Raw genomic sequence first — 13,397 nt, 5'->3', positions numbered from 1 at the left:
AATGTGCTAAAACATAGGATCACCTAATGGCATCACCCCTGGTATACAAGGTATTGAACTGAATTTACTTGTTCTTGGAGATCCAATGTAACAACATGAACAGAATGACAAAGAATGCAATTGTGCTGAGCTGACGTGCATTAACCAAAGGTAATTATTCTTTTCTAGCACTGTTGCAATGTCCAGATAAATATGCTCTTCTTAAAAACATTTGCATATAAACATCAGCAAACAAAGCGTCTACTCATCTGAAGACCTAATAGATACAGACATTTTTTATATTGTAAATAAAGGTATCAGGCTATTCAAAGAGTTATTGTCTTGTGACTTGGATGAAGATAGCAGCCTTCATGTAAGTACATTGACCTCTTTTAAAAACAACACTGAATACAAATTAAGCCGGTGGCAATCACTCTTAAATATTTATGCGGATGCACAAAAATTCTTCACTGAACTTTAGAAAGCAAGATGACAATAATCATTTTTGAATGAATCTCTGAAGTGAAGCTCGCATCATTTTTTTTGAAAACTTCTCGGCTGGTGTCAAATGGGGCCGAAGTACAGAAAGCTGACTGCATTATGTATCGGCTAGAATCAAATTCTATTAAAACCATCTCATCCAATAATTAATATTGGAGGTTTAAAGTTTCTCAGTGTATACAAAGCAGAGGTGAAGCAGATCATTATCTCAGTGGGTTCTAATATAAACTCCAAGTAGAAAAAGGTCTTCTAGAATACAAACTTGAATGAATATTTTAAAATATGTGGATTGTCATAACTATATCAGTAGTGTGGCTAGAGGAACAGTTCATTTTTGAATCGTCAGAGTTCACAAAAATGTCTAGTTTACTCTGATTCTTTACAACAGGATGAAATCATTTGCTTGGACATTTTATCATGCTGCAGAATGAGACCTTCCTTTTCACTTCTGACTGAAGGTACTTGCCAACACTCAAATTGCTTATATGCGAGGGATTGTTTTGGTTAAGGATGACATATACAGGACATTGGATTTCCTCCTCCAAGTTCATGTAATGCATTCCAGCATCAGCACACACCAGTTTCTAAAGAGGTATGATTGCAGATTGCAAAGTTCTTGCCTATTTGTTTCAGTGATGTTGTTTGGAGCTTCTATGAATGGACAGATGTTGCAAAATTGCAAATGCAAGGATAGCCAAGGGAAATGAATGTGGACTGACAAACTATTTTGTCTAGCCGCTCTTCCTGCTTTTCCAGATTTGGACAATTATATTAGCCCCAGGACAATCTGAGAGATCCTTGTTAATCAGAGTTACATGGCTAATGATGGAAGTTTACATGGAGTAGGAGCTGGAATCAATGGGTGGAGAAGCTCCCCCATCATTTGCTGCAGTACCTGCAGGAGCAATAATTACATGGCGCACTTGAAGGATTCCAGAGTAAATTCCCAGGTCTGTTTATGTGAAAAGGAGGCCCCGTTTTCAAGGAAATGCCCTAAACCATCTTATGGATCTACAAAGTTTCTGCCGGGGCGAGTGTTTTGATTCCTGTTAATTGGTTCAGCAAACAGTTCTGTGCACATTTGGTGGTCACCAATTATAAACCTAACTGCAACTTCAATAAATTGTTCAGAAAATAAGTCTAAGTTGACAGGGCCAAGACTTATATGGGCAGGGCACTGGAGAATGGAGATGATATATAGCATACCAAATAAATTCACTTCAGCAGATTTAAACCACTTAGAGATAAAATACATTTTGTAGTTGGTCAAATAATCAACCTTTTCTAAAATAAAACTATTTTTCTTGATAAGTGTACAATCACACATGGGGTATGGATTTGCATTAGTTCAGTAACTAAAGTTTGTAAAAAAAAAGATATTCCAGTTTCTTTCTGAATATCAACCCAAAACACTCGCAGGACTGTGTGTACTATCAAATAGCGCCAAAAATCTACCAAACTTTTCTCCTCATACCTTGACTATCCTGTCCCTTTCCATCTATATCCAGGACATCTTGCACATTCTCCACCATTTTGACCATTTCCAACTCCCTGGCCCCATCATCTCATCTTCATTATGCATGCCCAGTCTTTGTACACCTCCATCCCCCCCCCACCTGGGAAGTCTTAAAGCCCTCCACTACTTTCTGCGACAAGGGTCCAGCCAGTTCCCCTCCACCAACACTCACCCACCTGGGTGAACTTGTTCTGACTCTAAACTTTTATTCTTCTCACCTATACATTGAAGGTGTAGTCAATGGGCACTCACGTGAACCCCAGCTACACTTGTCTTTTCTTTGACTACGTGGAATAGTCATTGTTCAAAACCTCCTTTGGTACCACTCCCCAACTCTTTCTCCGCTACATCGACAAGTGCATTGGTGCTCCTTTCTGCGCTTGTGTGGAACCCGTCAATTTTAATTAAATTCATTTGGACCATTTTCCGAAACTTCCTTTACTGTCTCTATTTCAGGGGACAAACTATCCACTGAAATTTACTATAAAACCCACCAACTCCCACAACTACCTAGACTACACCTCTTCCCACCCCATCTCTTTTAAGGATGTCATCCCTTTCTTAGTTTCTGTCTCTGCTGCATCTGCTCTCATGATGAGTCCCGTCCATTTCAGGATATCTGAATATCCTCCTTGTTCAGGAAAAATAGCTTCCACCCCTACTTCGGTTGATGGAGCCCTCTCAGATTTCCTTCATTTCCTGGACTTCAGCTGTCATGCACCCTCCCTCCAAACAGAACAGAGAAAGTTCCCTTGGCCCTCATCTTTCACACTACTAGCCTCTACATCCAGCACATCATCCTTCATTTCCGCCAGCTACTCCCACTACTAATTACATCTTCTCCTTGCCACCCCTTTCTGCTTTCCACAGGGACCTCTCTTGGCGACTCCTTTGTCTGCTCATCCCTACCCACCCAACCCTCCCCAGCCCCTGGCACTTTTCCCTGCACCCACAGGAGGTGCAACGCCTGCCCCGCACCTCCTCCCTCACCACCATCCAGAGACATAAACAGCCTTTCCAGGTGAGGCAGAGATTCACATGCACCTCCTCCAATCTCATCTACTGCATCCAGTTCTCTCAATGAGACCAAGTGTAGACTAGGCAACTGGTTCACAGAGAAGCAGTGCTCTGTCCACAATGGCCATCGAGCTCCCAGTTGCAGGCCATTTCAATTCCCTTTCCCATTCCCCACACCAACCTGTCCTCTACACTGCCAGGGTTAAGACCAAATGCAAACTTGAACACCACCTCGTATTCTGCCTGGCTGGTCTACAACCCAATGGCATGAACAAGGAGTTTTCCAACTTCAGGTAACCCACACCCCAGTGTTCACCCCGCCCTCTCCCCCTCCCTTTCTGATGCACTTTGGTCCTCCCACCATCTTTTTCCCATACTCCCATCACCCAGTTTTGTCCCCCCTCCCCTAGCTGGTGCTATCCACTGATCACCCACACACACACCCCTATCCCACCCCACCTGGTTCCAGCTGCTCATCAGCTCTCTCATCTGGTTCTATCCTTCCTTCTCCTCCAGCAATTGCAACACTTATCACCCTCCATCTCTGCCTTCACCTCTCCCTGCCCCCCACCCAGGTCTTTGTCCATTTTTCCCCCTTCCTTGTCCGTTTCCACTTATCACCTCCCAGTCCCTCTCCCCCAACTCTATCCCCTCTCACCATCTTCCCATCATCCCTCACTCCACCTAGGTCCACCCATCAGCTAGCAGCCCCTGCCTCACTCCCACCACCCCCACAACCCCTTATTCTGGATACCCTCCCTCTACTCAGTCCTGAGGCACGGCGTCAACCCAAAACATCGACCATTTCTATCCCTCCACAGATGCTGCCTGACCCATTGAGTTTCTTCACTGCAAGGGTTCCTCGGGACAAGGCTTAACCACCTTCAGCTGTTCAATAAGCCTCCCTTTTTCCACAAGGTCAGAAGTGGGTTGCTTGCTGATGATTATTTAATTTTCAGTTCCACTTAAAACTCCACGAATAACAATGCCTGCATGGAGCAAGACCTTGACTACACTTAACCTTGAGCACTGACAACTGGCAAGTAAAATCCATGCTGTACTAAATGTCAGGCAATGACCTGACAAGGGGTTAATCATCTCGCCTTGATGTTACCAGTGTCTCCTTCAACATCTTCCATTGGTGAGAAGTTGAACTGGCCCAGCCACTAAAATACTGTGGCTGGAAGAGGTCAAATACTAAATATCCTACCGCAAATGAATCACCTCCTGCTTCCTCAAATCAAGTCCACCACATTCAGGAGTGTGGAAGAGTGCAGCAACAGCACTCAAGTAGTTTTAAATTATCCAGGACAATTGTATCCTTCAACTGAATAAGGAGAATAAATCAGTCACATATCTACAGGTTTAAACAATCCTGGCACATCATACATGAAATAGGATTCAAACTTTTAAATAGGAGTTAACAATAACTAGCTAGACTCTACAGCTTTCATAAATCTGGATTCCATCAGATATTCCCTAGCCCTTATTTCCAAGTACCAGTGATGTGCAGAATTAAAAACATGGACTTTCAGTGACCTTTCAGTTGGATAAAGGAAAAATTGATAGAAAAGTACTTCGGTTGTTTTACATGACAAAGTTTTACAATTTAGCATAGCATTCAGATCTTAGGGAGTCTTTTTATTTTTACATAATACAAGCCATATCAATCACAAGAAAGCTACTATATTGTGTGGCCTCACTGAATCGCTTCAGACTTGCTTTAAAGAACATTTTAATTTCAAATCTGTTCCAGTGAGAGGAACTATGTTTACTCTCCCATCTTCCCTCGACACTACACTGTCAAAGTTCTAATAGATATCCCAATCTGCAAGATAAGCAACTGTCAGGGGAGGAAGAGAAATAAGTAAAAAGGTTATGTACTATTTGAATGAAACCAATTTTAACATTCTGCCTTGATTATTTCACGAAATTCTCATTTAAGATAATGAGTAGATGACCATTTTTATGTACGGTTTAGCTCCAGATTTACAATTAATGTTTTGTCTAAAGTATTACAATAGAGTACAAGGAGATTCTATTGACTAAATGATCCCAAACCTTGCAAAAAGTATCAAGGTCTCCTTGCTTAAAGCCTATTTATTTAAAGAAAATTGTGATCTGTAGGTCCTAGGCTCAATGAAAACTAACCTCTAGAAGCATTCAATAACTACTTGACACTTGCCTTAATAGGGTATCAAAAATTATCAGGAACGTACAAGTTAAGAAAGGTGACACCAGATTTCTATGAAGGCATTTAAATTTGGCATGAGGGAATACTGGTGTACTGGTGGTTAGAAGCTGCATCATTCTGCACAAAATACTGCCTCTGCCCTGCTCTTGTTCAGTTATTATCTGACTGGTGCAGTGAAGTTCTGGTCAATGTACTCCGCCAGGGAAAGTGATGAGCCTCCCTCATGTGGCTGATGGTCACTGCTTGATACTTGTGTGGGAAATAATACTTGCCATTTAACAGCCTAAGCCTGGATGCTGTCCAGGTCTTGGTGCCTGCAGGCAGTAAGTGCTTCATCACCTAGGAAATTTGCTGATGACTGAAGAAGACAGAGTACTAATTAGCCAGTTGGATTTGTTCTGCTTTCTGTGTACAAGACACCTGTGCAACTTTCCACATTGTCAGGTAATTGCCAGAGCTGTAACTGTAATGGAATAAGCTTGGCCAGAATATATGTCTTCAACATTACCCAGTCAGGTTTTTTTTTGTTGCATCCAGTACATAGGAGAGTTTCTTAATGTCACGAGCAGTGGACCAAATTGATTGTTGATTGGCTTCTATGACGGCAGGGCAAAGACCAAGATGGATCATTCCAAACAGACTTAAACACTTCAGCCATGCCTTTGCACTCAGGGTGGCCTCCATCATAAGAGGATGAGGATGTGCACAGAGCTGCCGCCGCTTCTTTATTAAATGAGATGCGAGGGAACTGCAGTGTTTGGGTCTGATTTGTTCTTAGTGGGATTACCTAGCTCATTTATAGCATGCTGCCTCTGTCATCATGCAAGTACTGTAATGTTATCACCTCATTCTTAAGAGAACACCTATTGCTTCTTGTATGCCTTTGTATACACTTCAAGAGCAAGGACTGGTCAACTGCCTGATGGCGACAGCAGCACTGGGCACGCTAGACTAAGAGGTTACAGACAGAATACAATGCTACTGGTGCTGATGGCCACAGAATGCAAAGGATCCAGATGTATGAAGTCCTGGATCTGGTCTGAATCCATCTGATTTAGTATGACCATACAAGATGTTGAGCACTGTCAAATTTTGTCTCTACAAGGACTCGCTCCTATTTCTACCGTTTTAGATAGATGCCACTACAACCAGTAGACAAGCAAAAGATAACCAAACATGTCCTTCCCTTACATTGGTTCTCTCTGAACTACTGTGGTTGAATTTGAACAGCCATCCAAATTCATTAGTTCCAGCCTTTGTATAACCACTTTGGTACTACGCTTGACAATTTCTAGGGGCTTTTCTCAAAACATGTTTTCTTTCCTCCCAATCAACCATCAACTTTTCAACCATTTGAAAATTTGTTTTGTCCCCAGCTAGAAACTCTGCCTAATTCAGGGAAGGAAATACCACATTTGTGGGTCTAAGACAGGAGGCAGACACTTCATTCTTCCTGCTAATGGCATTTAGAGTAAAAATTCTTTAAGGACAGAAAAACTACTTCAGTACAAGATCAGTGACAATACCCATTAAATTGTACTTCTGGACACCACTTAGCTTCAGATTTTTTTTTAAACCAGGTCAAAGTTTCTGTGCACAAATACACAAATTAAAAGATGGAGAAAAATGTAATTGATTAGATTGACAACAAGCAGCTACTGCTGACTTGAGAGAGAAAAATCAGACATGAACTTTAATTGTACAAACTTAGAGAATAGAAGACGGACACTGCATGAATAAGGCAGATGATGAAGCTAATTAAGGTCTTTTATCAATGCAGTGTTCTAACCATGTAATACTGATATGATGGAGCTTAAATATAAATAAAATTTACAAGTTTTGTTACCTCACAACTTTGCCATCGGTTAGGAATGTTTGGCCTTAGTTTCTGCTCACACACCACTTTCCTCATTTCCTCAATTGAAGGGTCTGATGGTACTAAGTCATAGTAAGGTAGCTGATAGTCTTCATGAATACCTAAAACAAAGTCACATGAAACTTAGGAGATCGGTGTTCACATTTCACAAGTCAGAAATGAATACAAGAAAATAAAAAAGGAAAACTAGAATATCACATGTATTAGAGTCTGGGCTAGATTGCAGTTATCTTGACAAAATCACATCATAATCAATTGTACATCATGCACCAGGAAAATGCCATATCCATAAGTTTCCCATTACATTACACAAAGTGGTCATCAAGATGGAAAAAAAAGTGAACATCTACTTCTGCAACCAGTCAGAATTGGACATGCAGAGATGCAGAGTAAAAAACTCTCTACCCCAAGTTGGACATATGAAGTGCTTTACTTACCACCCACTGAACATCTCCGTGCAATTTCCCAAAATACTAAGCCCATAGCATAGATATCTGCTCTTTTAAATGACTCAAAATGTTTCATGTTTATGGAATCATCAAGAACTTCTGGAGCCATGTATCTGGTAGAAAAGAAGATATGGCATATGACTACTGGCAAGCATTGGTACAAGGTTTCAATCCAAATCAGCTTTTAAAACAAAGCCAAGCAGCTGATTTTCACCCCACATTTAATACAACTGTTCTGGAATTGCTGGTGGTAGTTTTAGAGCATAGTAAGAAAGCAGTAGAGCCTCTCAAGTTTGTCCTGGCATTCAGCAACACTATGGCAGATTTACCAAAAGTCAACATGCCACGCAATATGCATTTTGCTCAATTTCCTTTATGCCTCAAAACCTATTGGGCTAGCCTTGAATGTACGTGATGACTGAGATTCCAGCCATCTTGGGAGGAAAAGAATACAAATGATTCACAACCCAAATCAAAATTTCTCATCTCAACTGTTTAAAAAAACTGACCACATATTGAGACTGCACCTCTTATTCTGGGTGCTCCAGCTTAAGGAAACAGATTTATTTTCTATCTGCCAATCCGCCTCAGAATTTTCCTCGTTTCAATGTGATTATCTAAACTCCAGAGTGTACAACACTATCCTCTTCAATGTGTCCACATAGAACAACCCTCTCACTCCAGAAATCTAGGGAATTTACACTGTACCATCTCCAAGGTTTTCATGCATCAGCAACCTTAAATTCTGCACAGCAACTTTCATACCTATAGGCAAATTTCTGTTTTGCTTTTCTTCCTAATAAAATGAATACTTTTACATTTCTCCATTCAATTCCTTCTGGGACCATTTTTGAACACCCATGTAAACTGTCCTTCTACATTTCATTGCAGAGACAGTGAACTCTTTACAACTCGCATATCGGCAGCAAATTTAGATACTTGCCATCATTTTAGCCAAATTATTAATAAAAATGCAAAGAGTTACCAACCAAGCACTGATCCTTATACCACATCTCCTAGAAAAAGACTGCCAAATGGGAAAATGACACTGATCCTTGTTCACTTTTGGCTCTCTAACCAAAGTTCTAGCCACACTAATAATGCATTACCTCCAGCATCAAGAGCTCTCATTTTATGTAACAAGCTGTATCAAATACTTGTTTTGAACATCCAGATATACTGCACCCACTCATATGTCCTCATCCATCCTGTTTGCCAGCGTGATGTACTATAAATTCAATGATGGATGATCCCACCTTGACACTTGACAAAAATTCACAAATTGAATGTCATCATACAGTAAGGGGTTAACAGTATCGAGAAAAGTAATGAGAAATTTTATTAAAAGTGTTTAAGATGCAATCTTCTGCACCTATTACAAGGTGGCCCAAATGATTTGCAGTTTCTTGGGTACGAGGTTTGGAGAAGAAATAGAATAAGATTTGAAAAGGGACAGAAGTTTGAATTTATGGCTCATGACAGAAACACATAGGAAAGACCAGGGTGAAAAAAAGTGCAGTAATGAGGGCAACAACTTACAATATTACTTTCAACTGCCAGACATTCATTGAGTTAAGGAGCAGTTTATTAACACATCCCAACATTCGCTAGATTAGTCCCAATTTAACACATTTGTTCTACTACCCAGAAACAGAGACAAACTAGTGTCCCAAGTGGTGGAGGACACTTGGGAAAGGAATGCTCAAGCCCAATAAGCTCATGCAAAAAGAAAAATAAGGAAGCTGGTGCACAAAATAATCGGTTTCAGTGGAAGTAAAGCACATGACCAAGATTAACTGTTTGGAAAGAACAGCAAGTCAAGCAGACCAACTGCACTCCAAGCACGGGTATATCAAAGGACGGAGACTCTAGTTTAAAGCCAAAAAGTTTCTACCCCCACCCAAAACAGGCAAAGTAGGGAATTCAGGAAAAGAAACAGGAGGCAACAAGCAGAAATGAAACACCTCACTAATACATCATCCCAGGTTGTTCTTTGCCTCAGTTGATCTGCTATACTATACAGATGGACAATGTTACCTCCATGATGAAGTGATAGAGCTACTTGTATTTATACAGCACTTTTAATGTAGGATGATGAACCATAGCACTCTGCAGAAGCATAGTCAGACCAACATTCAGAGCCAAAAAGGGGGTTAAAACAGGAGATATGCCCAAAAGCTTGGTCAAAGAGGTAGGTTTTAGAGCAAGCACGAGAAAGTATCAGTAATTTTAAATACACATTTACAATTCTACGACTTGAAAGTGCTCTTTGAGCAAACAGTTATATCTTGTTCTCCAAATACAATGCAAACCTGGGGCATTTAGTTTTATCTTTATTTCATAAAGAACATACAAACTATAATAGTGTACAAAACAAAAATCAATTTACCTTTTTGTTCCCACTCTGTGATTTGGAGCAATATCAATCGTGTCTGTGGCCGAGTCATGCCTTACTGCCAACCCTAAATCTGCAATGCAGCAAGTTCCATTCTTCTTCACTAGAATGTTTTTTGATTTTAGATCTCTGTGTGCAATGGCAGGTTTTCCTGCAGAAGAAAGGTTTTTTCATGTTAGTATGAAAACAGGGTTGAAGCAAGGAAGCGTCCTTTGTGAACTGGACCAGACCAATTTGTCAGACACTTAATGTCATCAGAGGACTCCTCCTGCATCAGAAGTTCATTTACAAAAATAATCTTTCATGCATTTTGGGATTTAATCCTCAATCAAAAAATCCAGATGGTGTGTATTAGAAGTCCTTTTTATAAAGGAATGCTCATTTTCTTCACTTGCTTTTCTAATGAAGGCATTATTTAGTCTTCTTAATTCTATTATTATGGCAAAAAAATTTATAACAAAAATTTGCATTCTTACCTTGTGTACCAACAATTTCCATATGCAAGTGTGCAAGTCCACTGGCTGTAGAAAGTGCCAGTTTAATCATGCCTTCCACAGTAACAGTGTACCTGTTCAAGTAGTCAAACAGGGAACCATGTTCATGATAATCTGATACCAGCCACAGCTGTGTCCAGGTCCCATTATCTAAAAAGGGGAAGAAAACGTTAGCAAATATAAACTGCTTATACACAATTTAAGCATTTCATAACAGCACAAGAAAACATTGTGTTATTCCTCTATAAAATATTGTATGTTCTATAGAGGAATAAAAGAAGAATAGCATCCCTCATCACCATCTAATTGTCCAAATGATTCAAGAACGCTTTCTTCCATTATGGAGTGACAGGCTATTCTTTGAATTAAGTGCTTCCCATCAGCAGTCCTTTGCTAATTGTTCTTGATTTTTAAACCATGATCCTAGTTCTGATCAGCTTTACGCTTAGAACATTTTCCCTCCACGTGTATATTTTTTCCTTTCTTTTGTTGGAGTCTTAATGTGAAGAAGTTTTCAAGCCTTATCTGACAAGAAGTTTCACAGAACTTCCAATAACTGACCATTGTTCTTATGGCACAGCCCAGTAAGCTTCCATACCAAAGACTGAGACCAATACTCTAATGATTTGTTGATATAGTTCAGTGTTCTGTTCATTTCACTGATTGAATGTAAACACTTTGATGCCTACTTGAGCAAACCTCCATTGGTTCCGCATCCACAGAAGGAAATTCACTTTCCTCCCAATATTCAAAACCTATTTATTGCTCTGTTCATTTAATTTTGCCAAAGCTCTGCTGTAGCTTATTGCCTACATCATTGGACTCTGCATTACAGAATAGCACCACCAGTGACATTTCAATATGGGTATCAATTGGAACATTTACACCAAATGACATACAATTTTATCCAGACCGTTTATAAAGTTTAAAAATAGGAGGGATGCAATTTCTGGGAACTTCAGTCAGTACCAACTGCTTCTCCTCTTAGCCAATTCAATACCTACTTCTACAATTTGAAAATCAGCATCTTCATGGAAATCTTTTATTCAAAAAACTTTATGAAACTCCTATTATGAAACCAGCCAAAATCAACTTGGGAAATCAAAGAAGAATCAAGTCATTTGGGTAATCTCCAAGTTTGGTATGAATAATTAATATTACATCTTTTACTAGTTATCAACTGAAGACTAGTTATACAGATTTGTTTGGAATTTTGTGAAGTCAGGATCCCACTAGATTGCTTGAAATCCCTGCAGGAAAATGGCTCCATGTTTAATATGCCAAAGTTTCTCTAATACCTCCATCAACTGTGTTAAAATTGTTGATCATAAAACTTTGCCTGGATGGCAAATGACCTATGCCTTCACAAGTGTCCAAGAAGTCACCATTTAGCATGAAAATCAACTTTAATCCATCCCTCATTTGAGGTCTTAAGATCAGTTCTGCTCAATCTTGGTTGCTATCTTATTTTCTCAGATTTTTGTTTTTAATAGTTTGTGTTTTCAGCGACTTCCCTCAATTCTTGCACTTTTCAAATTTCGTTTAAGTGTCATTTAATTTAAATCTTGCTTTGAATGCCATATTCAAATTAAAAACAAAGTTGTTTGCAACTTTAGGGTAGAATTTAGAGAGCCAAATTTCACTAGTAGAAGTCTTGAAGCAATAATTGTAATGTAGGGAATTTGGTCTAAAATAGCCCATAATGCATTTGTTAATTAGCCCTAACCAATACATATTGAAACCAAATCTTTGTAAACCAAGGTTACAAGTTTACATAAACTGAACAAGCCAAATGCAATGGGATTCAAGGTCTTTTACTGTTGCTTTCATGATTACATTTTTTAAATTTTGTTTATAATGTTTTACTGATAGCAATGATTAAATGAGAATCTTAAAAAGTTCTCACTAGGGATAATTTGTGGAAGTGATTCATAGATGGTGAGGCAGCTTTGGGGAGTCAAAATGCCAGTTACTCTCTATAATAGTGGATGCAAACAAACTGTGGCTGGGTCCAGTTAACTTTCTGATCAAGGACACTGTGATAATTCTATTGTGTCAAACAGATCAAATCCTCCCTTAATAGTTTTGGTTTGGCACAAAATGTTGTATGTCAATGATCGGCCAGAGCCAGATGTTATCCTGATCTTAGTGAAGCAGTCTGTGCTAAGGAGTTCCAAACTGAATTGAAAACATACTTTCACAAACATCCTCTTATTTACAAGATTAGCAATCATAGTCATTAATGGACCATCTAAAAGATGGTTTGACTAAGTCAATGCTCTAATAGACTCCTACAAATATCCAAACTCTGAAATAATTGCCCTCCCATTACAACCATTTGTTACAACTTCATCCAGTAGAGAGGTTTGCACCTTTATTTCTACCAGCTTCAAATTTACTTTGGGTCTTTGGAGATCTTACTTAGATGACGTTTCTTCAATGTGAAGGGCAATCACTCACTTCTTCTCTGGTCTGTGTTGGACCAAGGATGGAATGACACTTGGACTAGATTAGCCCCGCCAGAGCACAAACTGAGCAACTGGCAGGTATTTGCAAGTCAGTGCTAAATGATAACACTGTTGACATCACTTTGCTGGTGATCAAGAGGATTGTAATTGGCAGGACTGGATTTGTATGCTTTGTTTATGAAAAGATGGACATGTACAGGTGTCATCACTGTTAAGTGTGTTGAAACTGTGCTGGTGCATCTTGGCTCTAGGTGAAGCTCATTTCTGAGCATAAAGCAGGACATCGTCAGTTACCACACATTTTGCTGTATGCACCCAGTTTTCAGAATTTAAGAGTGAATCAAATCGGCAGAACTATTTCTATGATGGTGGTGATGGTGATTGAGGAAGACAGAGATAAAGCATCCACTTGGCAGTTCGGACTGACCATCACTACAATTTCTTCAACTTCACTTTTTGAGATCATCTAGAAGGATGATCACATTCCTCAAGACCATTCCCATTAGTT

General features: G+C 39.6%; 1 protein-coding gene across 1 annotated transcript in view; it reads right to left on the bottom strand.

Moving 5' to 3' along the window:
• Positions 1 to 13,397, bottom strand: part of tgfbr1b (transforming growth factor, beta receptor 1 b) — a 49,877-nt gene that overhangs the window by 6,920 nt on the left and 29,560 nt on the right. The window contains exons 5-8 of the mRNA XM_052022779.1: positions 10,404 to 10,571; positions 9,922 to 10,078; positions 7,521 to 7,645; positions 7,054 to 7,184 (exon numbers count right to left, since the gene is read on the bottom strand). Coding sequence (XP_051878739.1) covers positions 7,054 to 7,184; positions 7,521 to 7,645; positions 9,922 to 10,078; positions 10,404 to 10,571 — 581 coding nt within the window. The remainder of the gene's footprint in view (positions 1 to 7,053; positions 7,185 to 7,520; positions 7,646 to 9,921; positions 10,079 to 10,403; positions 10,572 to 13,397) is intronic.

The sequence above is a fragment of the Pristis pectinata genome, chromosome 9, assembly GCF_009764475.1.
Source record: "Pristis pectinata isolate sPriPec2 chromosome 9, sPriPec2.1.pri, whole genome shotgun sequence".
Classification (NCBI taxonomy): domain Eukaryota; kingdom Metazoa; phylum Chordata; class Chondrichthyes; order Rhinopristiformes; family Pristidae; genus Pristis; species Pristis pectinata.
The sequence above is the reverse complement of the archived record's forward strand: the minus strand, read 5'-3'. Positions and strand labels throughout refer to the sequence as shown.